Raw genomic sequence first — 19,948 nt, 5'->3', positions numbered from 1 at the left:
CTCAATCTTTCACGTTTCTGAATTGGGCGTTGAGGTTTGATGCCCTAATCACAGCCTCTACTAGGCATTTTCTTCTAACGGATCATTCCAAGCGGCCATGTTGGAAACGAAAGTGATATTGGTTCGATATTGATGGCGTTCGACGAGCCATTATGAACTGCGGCCACCTCCTTGGCAAAACGCCCGACCTATTGCTTGGAGATGAATTCCTTCTAGAGGCGATGGCAGAAAATTTCATGTTTCCATTTTATGCATCTTTGTAAGTGAGGTGTGGTTTGTGAAAGGAAACATGGTAAGCACACCCACTTCTCCTGAAATAGAGGAAGTTTTAGGATTTCTCTTGATTGCTTTTGGATATGCGCGTCTGAACGGGAGGAACATGGCTCTCTTTTTGCCTCTGTAACTGGCCCACATCGCTTCATACACTTAGGTTGGTACTCCATCTACACAAGCAAGCATGCCCATTCTCAATACAAGGTCTACGACAACTCATACAAGTCAAAGTACAAAAATGTATCATCACAACAATAAAAACATCAATCTATCATATACATATATATCACAGTGAAAATCAAAATCATAATAAGTGCTCAATCAAGTAGCACATACCTGCTTCATAGATAGACCTTAGCTCACATCCATAGTGGGGTTTTTTTATAGCTCTAATACCAAAGCTGCCACACCCCAACACTTTTATCCCCAAATAACTCTTCATTTTTTTTTTCAGTAGAACATAAAACATTGAGGTGTGACGACACAACGATTAAAGAAAATGAGCTATGCACATTAAAAAACAATGGGGCAAACATTTCATTCTGTACTAAATTTAGTTCATAGAAAATCACTTCATATGTCTCAATATAACCCACATGACAAAATTGCCCCAAAACAACAACATTGATGTCTAACAAAAACATGACATCAATGAGACCCAAAACACTACGCCGGTGCGGCAATAGACTCAAAATCTTTCCAATAGAAAGTAAGTGGAGCCATCTGATCAACTTGCTACCCTGGGTCCACCAAAACATGAAAAAGATAGACAACAAAAGGCTTAGCCTTCGTAGTGTGGCAACAAACCTGATAAATCTCTAACCCACTATGGTAAGAGCTCAAATCTGGGATGTAACATATACAAAAATATAATACTATCATATCATGATAGGAACAAACAGTCATATAACTTGTCATGGTAGTCCTTCACATATACCATGACATGTAGGGACCACTCAATGGCCACAATTAGCACACTCAATAGTCATATTCATTTCATTCACATTTGTTTCATTTACAGTTATTTCATTTATATCTACTTTAGTGAATTGCCAGCTCCTGTGGGTACAAACCATTGTCACAAATCTCGGGTACGGGTATTAAACGGCGACGAAAAAGATGGGTATAATACGGTAAAATTATAAATCTCGAGAATAAAACGGGAAAAAGATGGTAAATTTTTAAAAAATAAATAAAAAATCCTGATAATTATGTACAAATAAAAGTAAATGAGAAACAAATAAAAAAAACTATTGAAAAATTTGCAAAGGCTCGGGCATTCATCACAAAAGTAAGGGTTCAGATAGGGCAAAGATGATACCATGATTTTAGTAATCTGAAAAATTTATATATATTTTATTTCAAAAAATAAAATAAGATAACAAAATTCATACTCGTAAGTCGTAACCCATCACATTATTCACAGCATTAAATAAAATCGGCAGGTTTTAAAGCATCAAACCTAAGCAAAACCTAAGCAAGAGGGCAACGATAAAATGTGGAAACTAAGAGGGAAACATAAGGCAGATTAACGATACAAAATCTACAGGCTCAGGTAAGGCAGGTTTTAAAAAACATAATACGATAGCATCAAATGCAACAAAAAAAAGGAGGAAAACTAAAGGGGAAACATAAAAAGGTTTAACCAACTGCAAAAAAAAAGAGCAATCATAAGATTAGGTGGCCTCTATGTGCTGATTTTGCCCAAAATCACCGCAACGCCCGCTGGCCTTTGTGGAATGCCTGAGGTCGAGTGAAGACTGAAGAACGCTCACCGCTGAAAAAATCTTCAGCGATTGCCGTCAGCCTCCCATCGACCGCCCTCACAACCGCTCGTCGGTCCGGCGACTTCCTCGAGGAGGAAGGAATCGCGAGGGGGAAAGGGATAGATTTTAACTTTTCCTTTAACCTAAGCCCTTTTCCTATAAAAAAAACACGTTTCTTCCATTAAAAGGAGCGATCAAATTTAAGACAAACCAAATCTTTTATAAATATTACATGCCATGTCATTCGCACACTTTTAAAAAACGGAAAAGACGCGTATAATACGCGTTTTTTTCTTTTTTGCCGTTTTTTTGAAAAAAACGCGTCTTATTCCCGTTTTATTCGGCTGGGAGGTTTTCGGCGTATAATACGTGTTTTTTTTTAAAAAACGGCGTTTTTTGTGACAATGGACTTCCATTGTAATACTAAAAGAGCCCTACCGCCAAAAGCTGGAAATGTAAGATAAATATTTATTTATATTGCATGCTTGACTCTATGCTCTCTTGATTGCATACCATCCCCATACACGACGGAGAATGATTTCTATACTAGAGGCAATGGTTATATTCTACTCACAAACAATAACAGTGTCAATAGTTTTGAATGTTTTGTATGCAGGCATATACACATCTGATAAGTATTCGGCGTCATCTTTTGACGAAGAGTCTATAATATTTTTATCATAATAGCAAAAAAAAAAAAGAAAAGCCTCTTGGTATGCTTGTCCAGCACGCACAGACATAGATACTAGCAGCCTTCACAAGGTTAGATTGACTCACTGGTTTTTTATTTTTGTTTTTTGTTTCAGGTTCAATAACAGGCTCTGATACCAATGATGGAACTCTCATGTTCCGCTGAGGATCTCTATGCACAGCATTAGCCTACAACTTAAACCTGTACCTAAAACAACAACAATACCTAAAACAACAACAAACAAAACGGGAGAAAAGAAGGGATTAGATAGAAAAACAATGGTGAGTGTAGCTTTTTTAGGGTTTGCTTTAAGAAGCCATCTGTATTCCTAAAAAAAAATTGCCCACACAAAGTGGACGCTGGGCTTATAAAACAGGCTTCTTGGATTCCCAGTATTCCCCAGGCCTAGGCATCGCGCCGGGCCAGCCCGGTCATCCAGTCGGGCCCAAGACCCGGCCCGGGCCAAAGACCCGGCCCGGGCCCAGCCCGATTATTTGACGGGCCGGGCCGGATACCGGGCCTGGTCGACCATGCTCGAGGCCCAGCCCGGCCCGTTTATGTCTTAAGCAGAATGCACCTTCGACTTCTCTTAAGCAAACACCATGCCCTTTGAGTGGTGCATTGCCTGCAATACCTGTGAAGGCATCAGATTGAGGCTGCCTAGACCATCACCTCCTGATCCGAACAGCTGATACATCAATCTCACCAAGACCCTCAAAATCTGCATCTGGTTCTGGCAAGCGTCAGCATGCATCTGCATCATCTGCTTCTCGTGCTCCATCTGCAAGCTCACCATCCTTTCCCTCCACTCCATCTCCTCTCTTTCCCTTTTCTCCTCCATCCTCATCCTCCTCTGTCTCTCCTCCAATTCCCTCTCCACCGCCCGTTGGTCCCATAGACTCTCCCTCTCCTCGCATTCAAACCCCCGCTGTCTTCCACCATCACTAACCCTATCCCTGTCCCTCTCTCTCTCCCTCTCTTCCCTCCTCACCATCAAATCCTTAATTTCCTGCAAATGGGTGCACAACAAACTGAAAACCGTAGCTCTCCAACCACTATCCTTCTTCCATCTCTGGCCATGCCACAAGCTTCCTTCGATGGTCCCACAAGCTTACTTCTCTGCTCTGCTGACTGCCTCCATGCGAAAGGGGAGGGAGGGCGCGGCGGAGGAAGGAAATCAGGAAAGGAATGAGTCGAATGTCGATCGATACATCGATTGACCTAACGTGCCGTCGGGCCGGGTCGGGCCTAAAGAATGATAACCGGGCCCGACCCGTTAAGATCTCGGGCCGGGCCGGGCTCACTCAATTTGAGCGCGATAAGAAAAATCTTCGACCCGAACACAGCCTGTACCGAGCCGCGCCGGGCCGGCCCGACGCCCAGGCCTAGTATTCCCAACTATGCAACTTACAGAGCAAGTGGGTGTAGTTACAAAGCAAGTGGGCTTATAAAATAGGCTCCTTGGGTTCCCAGTATTTCCAACTGTGCAGTTACAAAGCAAGTGGGTGCAATTACCAAGTAAGTGAGCTTATAAAACAAGCTCCTTGGATTCCCAACATTCCCAACTGTGCAGTTACAAAGCAAGTGGGTGCAGTTACCAAGTAAGTGAGCTTATAAAACAGGCTCCTTGGATTCCCAGTATTCCCAACTGTGCAGTTACAAAGCAAGTGGGTGCAGTTACAAAGTAAGTGGGCTTATAAAACAGGCTCATTGGATTCCCAGTATTCCCAACTGTGCAGTTACAAAGCAAGTGGGTGCAGTTACAAAGCAAGTGGGCTTATAAAACATGCTCCTTGGATTCCTAGTATTCCCAACTGTGCAGTTACAAAGCAAGTTGGTGCAGTTACAAAGTAAGTGGGCTTATAAAACAGGCTCCTTGGATTCCCAGTATTCCCAATTGTGCAGTTACAAAGCAAGTGGGTGCAGTTACAAAGCAAGTGGGCTTATAAAACAGGCTCCTTGGAATCCCAGTATTCCCAACTGTGCAGTTACAAAGCAAGTGGGTGCAGTTACAAAGTAAGTGGGCTTATAAAACAGGCTCATTGGATTCCCAATATTCTCAACCATGCAGTTACAAAGCAAGTGGGCTTATAAAACTGGCTCCTTGAATTCCCAGTATTCCCAACTGTGCAGTTGCAAAGCAAGTGGGTGCAGTTATAAAATAAGTGGGCTTATAAAACAGGCTCCTTGGATTCCCAGTATTCCCAACTGTGCAGTTACAAAGCAAGTAGGTGCAGTTACAAAGCAAGTGAGTGCAACATGAGTTTTAGGTAACTGATTACCATAACGTATGAACGGGCCCACTCATACGTTATGAGATTATAGGTCGGACACATGGCCACAACCCAACCAGAAGCTTTAAGTGGCCATCCACCTTGTTAGCACAGTAATTCCACCAAAAAAAATGCGCTTTCGGGGTTAGCACCGGTTAGCACATGGTATGATCTTAGCGCCATTTCTGTCTACTTTTGTTGTAGTGGGCTGTCATTGCGTTCTACTTAATTTTGCTTCTGTTTTGTGGTTCTCCTAAAGTTACAAGATTTTGTGACTGGGTTCATCACTGTTGTTTGGGTCACCACCATCTATTTTGCATTGACCTTTGGTTCTACTTTTAGAATTGTGGATGCCTTCTTCACTGCTTAGGTTATTACTGCACTTGGTTCACTTTTTGCACTAAGGGTATTTTTAGTGCTTGTGTGTGGATGCAGTCCCTACTTCCTTGTTAGTGTTTTGTTAATAAGGTTGAGACAATATTTTCTCTCTCTCTCTCTCTCTCTCTCTTCTTGGCTCCAATATTTGCATGTGCAAATATTAAAAGAAACTTCATGCACGAGTATTTCACTCCCTCAAGCAAATTTGTTTACTAGTGGATGTTGCATATTTTTGTGATCCAAAGTGCAAAAATACAAAGGGGGAGAGAGAGAAAGAGAGAGAGCTGATAAAATGGGAATATATAACAAAATTTGAGGACAAGAGGTCCCCTAAGTACAAAAACGAGAGAGAGAGAGAGAGAAAGAGAGATGCATCTGGAAAACACAAGCTTAACCTCGATTCAGTGTAAGTTCACGCTGCTGGGCTAAGCTATTTCACTGCATGTTGGACCTATTAAATTAAGCTCTGGACAGAAATTTGATTACAAAATTTGAAATGTTATAACATTTTAGACCTGTTTGGATGACACCCTTATAAAAAACTGTTTTGAAAAAAATGATGTTTTGAAAAAAATGATTTTAATCATTTTTAAAAATTAGTTTGCGCATTTTGGTGTTATATCTAAAACTCATTTGTTTGTCAATAATCTTGGGTGCCAGATTATTCAATCCTTTTAAAGACGAGGTTTTTTCCAAAATGGTTTTCGCGAAAACATGATTTTGATGCTTTCCAAACATTCCAAAGAAATGTTTTTGAAGGCAAAAGGTTGTTTCAAAAAATCTATTTTAGTTTGGATGACATTCTTATTAAAAGCTATTTTGAAAAAAATTGGTTTGTTTTTTTATAAATCGATGACAAACCTAAAACTCATCTTTTTTTGTAAATAATATGGCGACCAGATTCTTCAAAAACCAAACACTTTGATGTCGACCAAGCAGTTGTTTGGGAATAAAAAACTGTTTTGCCTTTAAAAATTTGATTGGAAGTGTCATCCTTACGCTACCTTTAATTTAAATTGGAAAGACACAGGCATTCAATCTATTTTGGATGTGATTTGATAAAAAACCACAACTTCTAAAAATATTATTTTTCTTTCTACCTTTTCATTAAATTAACTAAATAAATAAAGGAGCCAAACCAAACGTGTCTCAGTGTGCTGATTACACTCGTATTGAGAGAAAGTGTATCGGGAGAAATAAAGGAACGAAGGAAATTTTGATAATTTATTGAAAAGAACTACTTTTTTATTTTATTTTTAATTTTATTGAAATGTATTTTAGTCATTAAACTCTACTGGCACACGAAAAATCGGCCCTCGCATCATGCACGTGTGAGTCTCTGAGAGACAGGTCCATTCTTTCCCTCCATAATGCAGCAGCCTGTGCAAGCACGCCACAAAAGCTGATTACATAAATATAAGAGAACATGAAAATTTTTCATAAAACTTGTTTTGTTGAAATGTGAGGCGTAGCATGCATTTAGATGACGCTCTTAAATATAATTTTAAAAGAAAATGTCATTTTGCCTCGAGAAGAGTGATTACAGGGCATTTGCGTAACTCGGTTTTCCCAAAAATCTAATCTTAATAAGATGTATCTTTTCAAAAGGACATAAATAAGTTGACCCCTCGTTCCTAAGTTTCGTGTTGTCACCCAGGTTTCAAAAACTAACTAAAAATCAAATTAATAAAATGTCAATTTCTTATTATGTCATCCAAAAACAATTTTAAGTAAGTGTTTGGGTGATGCCCATGGAACCGTGTTTTGGAAACAACACGAGTTTTGAGTTTTGGAAACATTTTGCCTCTAAAATCAGATTTTTAAACATTTAAGTGCCCTTGAGGAAAACCATGTTTTGTGGAGAAAACCAAAACTTGGTCTTGCAAAAGGGTGTGGAGAACCGCAACTCCCTCAAGTTATCCATGAAAACTAAGTTTGAAAGTTACCACCAAAACAGATAAACCAAATTTTCAAAAGCATTGGGTACATGTACCATCAACCATTTTTTTTTTTTAAGTAATGAAATATTGTGAAAAAGTCTAAACTATTCATTACTTCGTAAAAAAAAAATTAAAATGCATCACTGCATACTTGTTTATACTGGTTGCATAAAAACTCAATCCCACCAAAATTCTGATGATGTTTTGGTAATTTCGTACCTCCGTGCACCAGGCACAGCTGGTGCCATGTAAAGGACACACTTGTTGCTAAGAGAAATTGAATGGCCGGACTTCTATTGACGAAAAAGTCCTTGCTTAAATGCTGAGAATGAGCTTGTCAAGGAGCGCTAACATCGCGGTAAAATAGGAAATGTTGAAAAAAAAGTACAGAAAAATATCCCCTACCTTTCTGAAAATGAACGACTTAGCACCCCCACAATACCCTGACGGATCCTCTCCATCTCTGTTTCCTCTCTGTATCTCTTCTCCACTCCTTGAGGACTGTTTGCCCAGTAAGCAACACGTCTATGGCGTCCATCCGTCTGGTTTCCCACACCACCATCCATCTTCCGGAGAAGACAGAAAGATCAAGATGGGAACTAACAGTCACGGAGGTGGCCATGCTCCCTCTGCACTACATACAGAACGGCCTCCTCTTCCCCAAGCCCTCTACTGCGTTTGACGCCGTCGTTCAGCGCCTTCAGACCTCCCTCTCCCACTGCCTCCTCCATTTCCCCTTTTTGTCTGGTCGGTTAGCCACCGATGCTGAGACCACCATTTTCGTCGATTGCAACGACGCCGGAGCGCAGTTCGTCGCCGCCAAGGCTGACGGCCTGCACGTCTCCGATTTGATGAACGCCGTCGACGTCCCCCTCATTGTCAGGTCCTTCTTCCCCATGGACGGCGCCATCAACTATGATGGGTACTCTCTTCCCCTTGTGGCGGTTCAGGTGATCACATTCTAGTCACAATCTAACCTCCGTTGTCGATGCTTAGTGTGTTGTTGATTTTCTCATATCTTATTTGGATCGAGCTCCAGATTGGCAAGTTCATGCTCAGCCACTTAAAGCTTTGAGGTTGACTCGACTCTGTCCTACTTGGCCCGAGCTCGGCCCAAGCTTCGGCTTGAGTCATGTCGTGTCAGATCTTGTTCTCGACTCGTTTAAGTTAATTTTAAGTTGGTGCTCGGTTAAGTTAGTGCTCAAAGAAGACTAAAAGAAATCCTCCATAAAAGTTTCAAATCGAAGGTCGTGAAACACTGAAACTGAGGGTTTTACCTTGTGAAAACTGAAAAAACTTCGCTCGAAGGTTTCAGCATCGAAAACCCTTGGACGACAGTATCCGAAGGACCGAACACTTGCTTGAGTGTTTCTCATTGATGGCCTTGAAAAACCGATGGTGGCTTGACTAAGGTGCTTCGCTGCTCTGCCCCATGAAGGAGAGCTTGGAGAAAAAAAAAAAGGGGAGGGGAGGTCGGCCTAGTGTGGCACCCTCCGTTGCTTGGCTAAGATCCGGCATTTACTGATGGGCCAGCGGTCGGCACCGAACTGAACGACGACTAACTCTCGACGAAATAATGGAGGAAAGAAAAAAGATTCCGGGAAACGAAAAAAAGAAAAGAAGTGAAAGAGCGTACAAACACTGAAAATGAGTCTTCCTTGCCAGTTTACGTACACAACGAGATAGGATGGACTTTATCATCAATATCAATGCTTTAACATGCTATGTCTAAATCCAACATTTTTTTAGTCTTGTCTTGTCGTTATCTCATATCTTGAGATAAAATCTCATATACACGCAAGAATATAAGATAATGATTGGGTATGAGAAGATAACGACATAGGTATAGGTATGAAACCATAAGTATGAGATAACAATATGAATATATGGATGAAATAACGATACCAGCATGACAAAAAAAAATGAAAACTTTTTTTTACTGGTAAGAAGTGCATATTGATCATATAACTGACACAATCACTCTGTTCATTTTAGCGAATCCCAAAACTCACCAAGTGTAGGTTGTAAACAAAAGTTTAAAAATTACAGAACTGCCCTTGATTTTTGTGTGAATGGAGAGGCCAAATGCCTCAAGTACCACGCACACCAGCGTGAGTCGATTTAATCAAGTAAAGTTGAGTGAAACTCAAAATCTTGACTCGTTTATAAGGGGAGTTTCAAGTGAGCTCGAGCATGACCAACAAAAACAATACGTTGGACATATTTATTTTCTTTGGAGCATATTTTAACATTTTGGGATCATGATTATTATTTTATCAAGTCAACAGTTATATGTGAATTTTACAAACTGTCGTCATGTGCATTATCTGTAAAAATAGGCCCAAAGTTGAATCGTTGTTCTCAATTTTCTATCACAAAAGCAATCATGATTTAGTCGACAACGTTCTACCCGTGTACTTGATGGGTTGGAATTGAGGAGAACGTTGGAATTATATAAGGAAATAATATTTTAAGAAAGACCCAAATCTGCCTTCCTCTTCTTTGTACCGTTGCCTCAACGAGTGACTATGGAATGCTTCCTATTATATTGTAATCTCATATAAAGAGCAAGTTTACCTTGAACAAAAACGAATAATGAAAAACAGAGCTCCTCCTTCTTCTACCGTGGATGTAGGCATCTAAGCCGAACCACGTAAATTCTGTTGTGATCTTTTTTCTCTTTGGCTCAATTTATTATGGTATCAGAGCATTATTCGTGATCTTGGCATCCAGTCGTCTCCACCATGGCTGAATCACAAATCAATAGGGATCAAGGCAGCAATTCAAGTGATGGTATAAGGAAGTCTACGGCTGATCAAAATAACACCTTGAAGATCACAACAATGCTTCTAAATGGATCAAATTATCTAGGATGGGCGAAAGCAGCAAGACTCTTTCTTAGTGGGCGATCAAAATTTGGCTACGTTACTGGTAAGATTTTCCCTCCGGACATTTCTGATCCAAAATTTGATGAATGGCAATCTGAAAATGATTTAGTCATGTCTTGGTTAATAAATTCCATGGAGCCTAGTGTTTCAAATATGCTTGTTTATCATGAAACGGCTAAGGATATATGGGACACTTTAAAGGAAGTATATGGGGAACAAAACAGTTTGGCTAGAGTTTATCAAATTCAATTAGAACTTGCTCATCTCTCAATGGGAGACAAGTCGATACAATCTTATCTCAGCCAATACCGTAGTCTATGGGAGGAACTAATGCAATATCGCCCTGCTACAACTGACCCAAATGTTTATAGACAACGTTTGGAAGAAGATAAAAATTTTTCGTTTCCTTGGTGGACTTGGAATAGAGTTTGAGAGTGTTAGAAGTCAAATACTCATGACAAATCCATTGCCAAATTTTAATCAAGTTTGTCAAAGCATACAAAGAGAGGTTGCTCGCCGGAAAGTTATGAATCCGGAAAAGAAAAGTGAGGCTGCTGAAGATACTAGTGAAAAACTAGCGTATCAAACTCGTTCAGAACCACGGCCCAACAATTTCAGATCTGATATCAAAGGCGGTGGAAATGTGACCATCATGCATAGAGGAAGAAATCGATTAAAATGTTCATACTACAAAAAGACTGGACACACTAGAGAAAAGTGTTGGGAGCTAAATGGGAAGCCATCTTCAAAGGAGAAGTCACTTTCATCCAACAGCCCCAACACAGCCAACTTCATCACCTGCGAAGAGTTAGAAAAATTTTTCCAGCATTTTTCTAAGACAAATCTGGTTTCTACTCAGCCTATTGGAAATTCGTCTGAAGGTACGCACCATGCCCTCATTACTCATTCAAAAAATCTTAGATGGATCATTGATTCCGGGGCCACCGATCACATGACCGGTGATCCCTCTAAAATAGTTAATTTAACTCTTGAAAAAAATCGGCATGTATTCACGGCCGATGGCACACCCATTCCTATAGAAGGCATTGGGGAATCCTGTTTCTTAAAATCAAATAAAAGTTCTTGTGTGCTTTATATTCCTAAACTTTCTGCCAATCTTATATCTATAAGTAAGATAACTAAAGATTATGACTGCTTAGCTATTTTCTCTCCAAAGAATGTGATTTTTCAGGACAAGAAGTCGAGGAAGGAGATTGGTAGAGGGTATGAGCACAACGGTCTATATGTCTTAGACAACATTGAGGCTGGCCTTCTTGCTCGTGCGGAAAAGATATCTGATTACAAATTGTGGCATTCTCGGCTTGGTCATATTTCAGATAGGTCGCTGAAAATTCTTGTTCCTAACGTCAAACCTGATGGGCATTCTTGTGATGCATGTGAATTCTCAAAATCGACTAGATTACCTTTTCAAAACTCTGGAAAAAGGTCTGCTGAAAACTTTGATTTAATTCATTCTGATGTTTGGTGCCCAGCCCCAGTTGAGTCTCATTCTAGATATAGATACTATGTTTCTTTTATTGATGATAAAACTCGCATGACTTGGCTTTATTTTCTAAAAAATAAGAGTGATGTTGCTAAAACTTTTGAGGAATATTATGAGCTTGTATACACGCAATATGGGACCAAAATAAAAAAATTACGGTCGGACAATGGAGGTGAATATGTCAATAAAATTCTTGATGATTTCATGAAAAAGAAAGGCATATGTCCCCAACTCACTTGTGCCGGTACTCCCCAACAAAATGGGGTTGCCGAACACAAGAACCAACAATTGCTTAGTATTGCTAGGTCCCTTATGATGAACATGAATGTTCCCATCCGTTTTTGGTCTGAAGCAATAGGAACTGCTTGCTATATAGCAAATAGAATACCTAATTCGAGCATTAACGGTCAAATTCCAATTCAATTACTTCTAAACAAATCAGTTTCTATTAATCATTTTAAAGTTTTTGGATGCAAATGTTTTGTTCATATTCAAGAAAAATTTAGGAATAAATTAGAAAAAAGAGCTATGAAATGCATTTTTCTTGGATATTCAAGTAAAAAGAAAGGGTTCAAATGTTATGAACCTCATTTAAAAAAATTCTTTGTGACTCGTGACGTAAAGTTTTTTGAGCAAAAACCATTTTATGAAAATGACGTTCAGGGGGAGACAAAACATAAACAACTTGTTGACATTAGTCTCCCACAACCTTTGGTAAGCATTCATGAAAACGTAAGTAAGTATTCCAATGCAAATCAACTTCTTGGGAACCAAAATCAAAGTGACGACAATCAGCATCCTCAGTCTAATGAAGCTGATCGTACTATTGTTTCTCAAGACAATGAAATATCTCCAAGGCCAACCCAAGAAGCCGTGACTGAGCAACTATTACGGAGATCGTCTAGATCCACCAAACCACCAACCAGGCTAAGTGATTTCTATACATACTTATCTTTTGACAAAATTCATTCCATTGATGATTATCTGACTTTTGAAAATTTATCAAAATCATATCGAGATTACGTATTGAATACTTACCACCATGAAGAGCCTAAGAATTTCTTGTAGGCAAACAAGGACCCAAGATGGAGAGATGCCATGAAAGAAGAACTAAAAGCACTACAAAGAAACCACACTTGGGAAATGGTGCCTCTACCAGAAGGAAAAAAGGTTGTTGGGTGCAAGTGGGTGTACAAAATAAAATATAGGAGTGATGGATCTGTCGAGAGGTTCAAGGCAAGGTTGGTTGCAAAAGGATATACTCAAACCGAAGGGATCGATTGTAATGAAACATTTGTTCCAGTTGCAAAAATGAGCTCTCTCAGAATACTACTATCAGTAGCTTCAAACAAAAGGTGGAAACTTATGCAGTTGGATGTAAAAAATGCATTCTTGCATGGTGACTTAAATGAAGAAGTCTTCATGGAAACTCCAGAAGGCATCAAAAGTGAAAAGGGATATGTGTGTAAACTCAAGAAGGCCCTATATGGTTTAAAACAATCTCCCCGGGCATGGTTCTCTCGACTCAGTGAGGCTCTTGTGAAAATTGGTTTTTCCAAAAGCACGTCTGACTATACCATGTTTATCTACAATCGTGCTTCTAAGGTCACCATATTGCTGGTTTATGTAGATGATATTATAATAACAGGAGACGACATTCAAAACATGACACGAGTAAAAGAGTATCTCAATAAAGAATTTGAGATAAAATACCTAAGAAGATTGAGATACTTTCTTGGCATTGAAGTGGCACAATCGGATAAAGGAGTGTTTATTTGTCAAAGAAAATACACTCTAGATCTCCTCAAGGAAACTGGTTACTTGGGGACTAAGTGTGCTGATACTCCCATGGAAATCAATTGCAAGCTAAGAAATGAAGAAGGGGAACCAGTTGAAAATGTCCAAAGTTTTCAGAGACTTATTGGAAAGCTTATCTATCTTACTGTGACTAGACCAGACATCACATACGCAGTCAACCTTGTGAGTCAGTTCATGCATAAGCCTATGTCAACTCATGTAGAAGCTGCACATCGAATTCTAAAATATCTGAAGGGGACTCCGGGGAGAGGAATCTTAATGAGAAGAAACGATTGTCTCAATGTCATTGGATATACAGATGTTGATTGGGCAGGAAATCCAAACGATAGAAGATCAACTTCAGGATATTGTACTTTTGTGGGTGGAAATCTAGTATCATGGAAAAGCAAAAAACAATCTGTAGTAGCTCGATCAAGTGCAGAAGCAGAATATAGAGCCATGGCTACCTGCACATGCGAGTTGATATGGACTAGAGCCTTACTAAAAGACATGAACATTGAACATAAAGAACCGATGAAATTAATGTGTGACAATATGGCGGCAATTCATATAAGTGCCAATCCCGTCTTTCATGAAAGGACAAAACACATAGAAGTGGATTGTCACTTTGTTAGAGAAAAAATCCAAAGTGGAATTATTGAAACACCTCATGTCAGAAGCGAACATCAGTTGGCCGATATTTTCACAAAAGCTCTCAGCAAAGAAAGACATCACACTATTGCAAACAAGTTGGGACATATTGATATATGTGCACCAACTTGAGGGGGAGACTGTCACGCAAATTGGAGGAGATCAAGGGAGGAGATCAAGAACCGTTGAGGAGAACGTTGGAATTGAGGAGAACGTTGGAATTATATAAGGAAATAATATTTTAAGAAAGACCCAAATCTGCCTTCCTCTTCTTTGTACCGTTGCCTCAACGAGTGACTATGGAATGCTTCCTATTATATTCTTCTTTGTACCGTTGCCTCAACGAGTGACTATGGAATGCTTCCTATTATATTGTAATCTCATATAAAGAGCAAGTGTACCTTGAACAAAAACGAATAATGAAAAACAGAGCTCCTCCTTCTTCTACTGTGGATGTAGGCATCTAAGCCGAACCACGTAAATTCTGTTGTGATCTTTTTTCTCTTTGGCTCAATTTATTAGATGTTCATCTCCCTCTCTCACCCCAAAAACAAATCAATATCATAAACATCGGTTTGTTGATGAATAAAAATACCGATGCAGCGTCCCGGCTGATACGTTTCCTTCCGTATGGCCCTGTACTGTTTTTTTAAATTTTCAATTAAAAAAAAACTTTTAACTATCTTAAATTTATCTAAGTAAAGAAAATTAGAAAATTAAAAGCCCAAGTCCGCGCTTAGATATGAAGCGCTCTGCTTTTTCAGAGAGGGGAGGATCCTTTTGGAAGAACTCTCACTGAGGAGCCTATTGCGCTGTCACCGGAACTGATGTAAAAGTTGTGCCACTTGAAATGCTCATTTTCATATTTTTTCAGGTTCGTGCTAACTGCGTGTATGCTTACTCCACGAGCACTGGTTTTGTTCAAATGGACTGTTAAAAGATAGCTATAGCATTGCCTTGCATTCTGGGTACATATACTGTCCTTCAAACAAGATTGCATAGGCTGTGACTTGTCAGAATAATTTTTGATATTTCTACGTGGAGCTGAAATGGAAATAATATGGTTCCTGCAGTCGACATGATTTGATTTTTTGAAATTAACCGTATGAAAGCAATCCCTAATAATTCAGGTCAAGCTTAACCGTAATTGGGCCGATCAGAGCAGCCTACAAGAAAACAGCGAAGCTAAAATCAAGGTCTTGTAGCTTAATTGAGTGGGTTCATAAGGGTTGAACAGGATGGAATACAACATGAGTTGCATAAAGCAAGTAGATTGAGGTTCTAGATTGGCTTTCAGTTGGGAAAGAGATGTTGAAGGTGTGGATTTGGGCATACAAAAATGAGTTTTACTGGGAGAGGAATTTTAAGAATGAAACGGAATTTTGAGTTCCATGCATCTAATGAAATGCATTCATTTCAGGTAACGGAGTTGGAGGACGGTGTCTTCATAGGCTGCTCCCTCAACCATGCCACAGCCGACGGCGAGTCCTTCTGGCACTTCTTCAACTCCTGGTCCGAGCTCAATGCCGGCCGTGAAACCATATCGCGACCGCCATTGATGGAGCGAGACCAGATCTACAAGGAGCTGGGCCAAGTCCGTTTCCCACTGTCTGAACACTGCATCGAGCGGTTCAAACTGCCGGCAGTCCGAGAAAGAATCTTCTGCTTCAGTGCCCAAGCCATAGCCCGGATCAAGGCCAAGGCCAATGAGCGCTTGAAGCTGCAGAGGGGTGAGATCTCATCGTTGCAGGCACTTGTTGGGCTCATGTGGCGGACCATAACGCGAGCCCGAAAGATCCAGGCTGACCAGACCACTGCCTGCAAGTTGGCAGCCGGGCTTCGAAAGAGGCTGGACCCACCTTTGCCCCGGGAGTACTTCGGCAGTTGCATGCTATTCTTCATGACGGAGGCCAAGGTGGGTGAGCTGCTCGGGCAGGACCTGAATTGGGCTGCCCGGGCGCTGCACGAGACTGTGTTGCGAGAAACAGCCAACATGGGTCGGCAGCGGCTCAAGAACATACAATTGTATGATGCGAATGCGTTTGAGTCGAGCAATGTTCGGGTGGCCTGCTCCCCATGGTTCCAGATGTATGCAAGCGACTTCGGGTGGGGGAAAGGGTTGGCGGTGCTCAGTGGGAGTGCCAACAAGTTTGATGGCAAAATTTCGGTCTTCCCTGGAAAAGTTGAGGGTGGGAGCATCGATCTGGAAGTCTGCCTTCTCCCTCATGTTATGGCTGCCCTGGAGTTGGATGAAGAATTATTGGATGTGCTCCTTCCTTCTTACTGAAAACCGGCTGGTTTGGATTTCCTGTCCACCTGCGGGATTCGGGTTGGCATTATATTATTACATATACATGCGGACTTTGATATCTGAGCCAGAGAGAATTTCTCTTTGAACTTTTTTTCTCCTCCCAAAACGTCATAAATATTTAAATTTGACATCTAGATATACTTTACCATAATCTACGTCAACAAGGTTATTGTATGCCATAGCCTGTATCGCCCTACCTCGCTCCACTACGCCACTTTTGGTGTATCGCCAGTGGGCAGAGGGCTGAGCGGTTTGCTTCTTTAAGCAAAGCCGTTGGAAGCAAAAGGTAAGTTGCCTTGATCAAATCTTCAGTCTCGAGATTTTATTGGCAACAAATACGGCCCGTGCAGTGCCATATATGCCAAAAATTTTGTGCGGTTATATGTGGTAGATGAACGGGTTGCTGGATTTTCGTTTGTGAATAATATTGACAATTGGTGGCCTATTTCGTTGGCATGGAACTCCTCGCGAGAATCTGTAAAGATCGGCAATCAACCTTTGATCTTGTTGAAGCATTTCAGACGCTCGATAAGCATTTTTCCCTTCTCTTTCTCCCTCTACTGGAGTGCCGACAACAAGTGTTTTTCTTTTTTTTTGCATGAAGAATTTGGTAGTTTCCCCCTTTTACGGTTGATTAGATTTTATTAATCTTTTCATTTGGGTTCTTCTCCATCAGTTTGTGCAATTTTTTTTTTATGCTACAACTACCATTGTTCGGTCATCTTATTTACTCAAGGACAATGTGTGTGGTCATTAAAACGCTGGTAAGCATATGACCTTGTCCTGACTACAAGAAATTTCACATTTAGCAACGTTAAAAAACACATTTGAACATATTCTGTAACGTGGCATCAACGTTACCGACGTGGCGTTACCGAACATTGCAGGTTGATTCATTTACTAATGAAAACTAGTACCTTTACTGATGATACATTTCGTAACATGCAATCTAACGTTTACATGAATCCACTTTACAGAAGCCCAGGTGGGGAGGACGCAACATGATCTCTAGTAACGCGCTCACGCGTCACAAAATGTATTGCTAAAAAAAATAACCCTAATATCAATACCAATTATTCATAATACATTAAAGTATTGAGGTAATTGAAATTAACTTGGGAAAAAGAGAAGAGAAGTGCGAAAATCCAAATAGACAAAACATTTAGTTTTCTTCTTGTATAAGAAGCACAATGTCTCATTTCTTAACAATCCAGCAAACAAACTCGTGTCCAACTCATGTCCAATATTCAACTTCATTTAAGTAGCGATCTAGATCAAAAGAAACATCTTTTATTTTTATACTACATTACCGTACACATGAAACAAATAAAAGCAAACAAAATCCCACAAACATTGTGAATTACATTTTGTGTCAATAACTAGAAAATACACCTAAAATTCATCTCAAGGTTACAATTACGTGACTCAGTTCTATTCAATGCGGACAGTGTAGCTTTACCCCTTGAACCCATTGTAACATAACAAGATCCTCGACTTTTCCCAATCTCATCATTTCAAGTAACCTGCAATAATAAGCAAATCGTATAGAACATTTCTAAATACTAAAAAAAGTGCATGAAGATGTGCCAAACTTCATTCCCCATTAAACTTCATGTGTCAATACACCAAATATGCCAAATTGTTTAAAATGTAGTTCAAACATCAAGTCGGTAACAAAATTAGCAACATCATGAAACAATTTGCCATTCAAGACAAATTAGTAGTTCTTTCAGCACACAATCACTAGCTCTGATTTCTATTATGAACAAAATCTTTGCCATTCAAGACAAACTTTATAATTAAAGATACAATGCACAACTAATTAATTAATAAAGCAACTAGAAAATAGTATACGAAATTTCATAGAGCAGCACACTAAAGAGTTTCTTTAAGACGTTCAATTTTACAAGTTTGAAACATAATTTTAACGTACACTAATTTTGTACGTTAAATAATGTCCCTTGGACAATCAAGAAATCACCTGCCCTTATTATGCCAAAATGTTGATGAATTTGTAAACCAAGATAACACAAAGCATGATAAAGACAATCTAGTGATAACCCAAGGCCAGAGAAATGACGAACCTTTTTCTAGAACAAAAAGGCAGGGGAAGGATCAGAAGCAAACACTAATATCAAATTTAACATGTTTGCAATTTTGCATAAATAACATGAACCATGCCATTTCTATATATTTCTCGTGTAATGAACAATAAACTACTTATAGTAATGGTAGAAAAGAAAGTAGTAAAAGTCTTACAGAACAACAGCAGACTCAATCCAATGCTGGAATGCCCAGCAGACTCAATCCAATGCTGGAATGCCAGTTTCTAAGCTTTGGCATCTTGGCCTTTTCCAACCTCTAAGAAACTTTCCTTTTACTATGTTGAACCCCATAAAGCAAAAGGAATAGGAGAAGAAACAAAGTGCAAAGGTACAACCACTACTTCCCCTCAACAATACATTAATATTGATGTGCGTTGAAACTTGAAAATGAATATACACAAGTCAAGACTCAAAATAATAATAATAAAAAAAGCTCCTAAACACAAACAGACCACTCGCGAGAGGTATAGAGAGAGAAAAGAGAGAGAGAGAGATGCCTCTGGCACCTATCTTTGGAATTGATTTAGCTAACATAGAATAAAAACAATAACTAAGATTGATTTCAATATCACTGTTTACTAAACCTATTTTAAAATCAAAATTCTAATGAAACAATTCTGCAGGCAGCCAGTGAGCAGGATTAGTGAGTCGATGCGCTAATCATCTCGGCTAATTTTCAGCTAATACCCAAAAGCATCACTAAAGGACGAAAAAATCACAACAAAAGAACCAAGAAAACTAGACCTTCAATGTGTTCCCTCTAACTCGACCCATTTGGCAGCAGGGGCTTCGGGCTTGCTGTTAATTGAAGAAGGAGATTGTGCTGTTGTTTAGGCAGGCGAAATCAATGGCCTGCCACCTGAAAATTTGATTGGATGAAGATGGGAGAGTAGATGAGTTCATAGATAGAGAGAGAGAGAGAGAGAGAGAGAGAGAGAGAGGCGATGTTGGGCGAGGCTGTGGGTGGTGGTGGTAGCCAAAGAGTGAGGGCGAAGTGGTGTTGGTGAAACTTGAGTGGATGAAGCGAAGAGAGGTGCAACAAAACTCAAGCTGTGAGGAGGAGACTGTTGGATAGTTGCTAAGAGCCCTACCCATTTATCTCTTAACTGTATAGCCGTAACCGTCTGCTAGGCTATGGGAAAACTTATGAGGCGGCATTATATATGCCCAGCAATTCTCTGATCTAGGTACCTGTTGATCACCCTAATTGAAGCCTCTCCTTCTTCTTCTGTCCCTGCCTCTTGACGCTCGTGTACTCATCCTAGAGCATCCGGTGGTAAACCTATTGAGGAGACATAGACGCCGTAACATTGGTATTAGAGACTGGGAGATCATCGTCTGAAACAAGTAACCTTCAAAGGAAATCAATGC

The 19,948-nt window shown here is 39.9% G+C and overlaps 1 protein-coding gene across 1 annotated transcript; it reads left to right on the top strand.

Annotated features, from left to right (window-relative positions):
- Positions 1-7,764: 7,764 nt before the first annotated feature.
- Positions 7,765-16,564, top strand: LOC116255650 (uncharacterized acetyltransferase At3g50280-like). The gene is made up of 2 exons (XM_031631536.2): positions 7,765-8,271; positions 15,582-16,564. Exons 1-2 carry the CDS (start codon positions 7,849-7,851, stop codon positions 16,446-16,448), a joined length of 1,290 nt encoding a protein of 429 aa, XP_031487396.1. The 5' UTR covers positions 7,765-7,848; the 3' UTR covers positions 16,449-16,564.
- Positions 16,565-19,948: the final 3,384 nt, after the last annotated feature.

This window comes from Nymphaea colorata, chromosome 6 (assembly GCF_008831285.2).
Source record: "Nymphaea colorata isolate Beijing-Zhang1983 chromosome 6, ASM883128v2, whole genome shotgun sequence".
NCBI lineage: Eukaryota > Viridiplantae > Streptophyta > Magnoliopsida > Nymphaeales > Nymphaeaceae > Nymphaea > Nymphaea colorata.
The sequence above is the reverse complement of the archived record's forward strand: the minus strand, read 5'-3'. Positions and strand labels throughout refer to the sequence as shown.

Bases quoted from the DNA above. Each gene is read 5' to 3' on its own strand.
- LOC116255650 (XM_031631536.2), top strand. From the start codon at position 7,849: ATGGCGTCCATCCGTCTGGTTTCCCACACCACCATCCATCTTCCGGAG. The intron at 8,272-15,581 runs GTGATCACATTC...CATTCATTTCAG, and splicing joins TTCCCCTTGTGGCGGTTCAG to GTAACGGAGTTGGAGGACGG.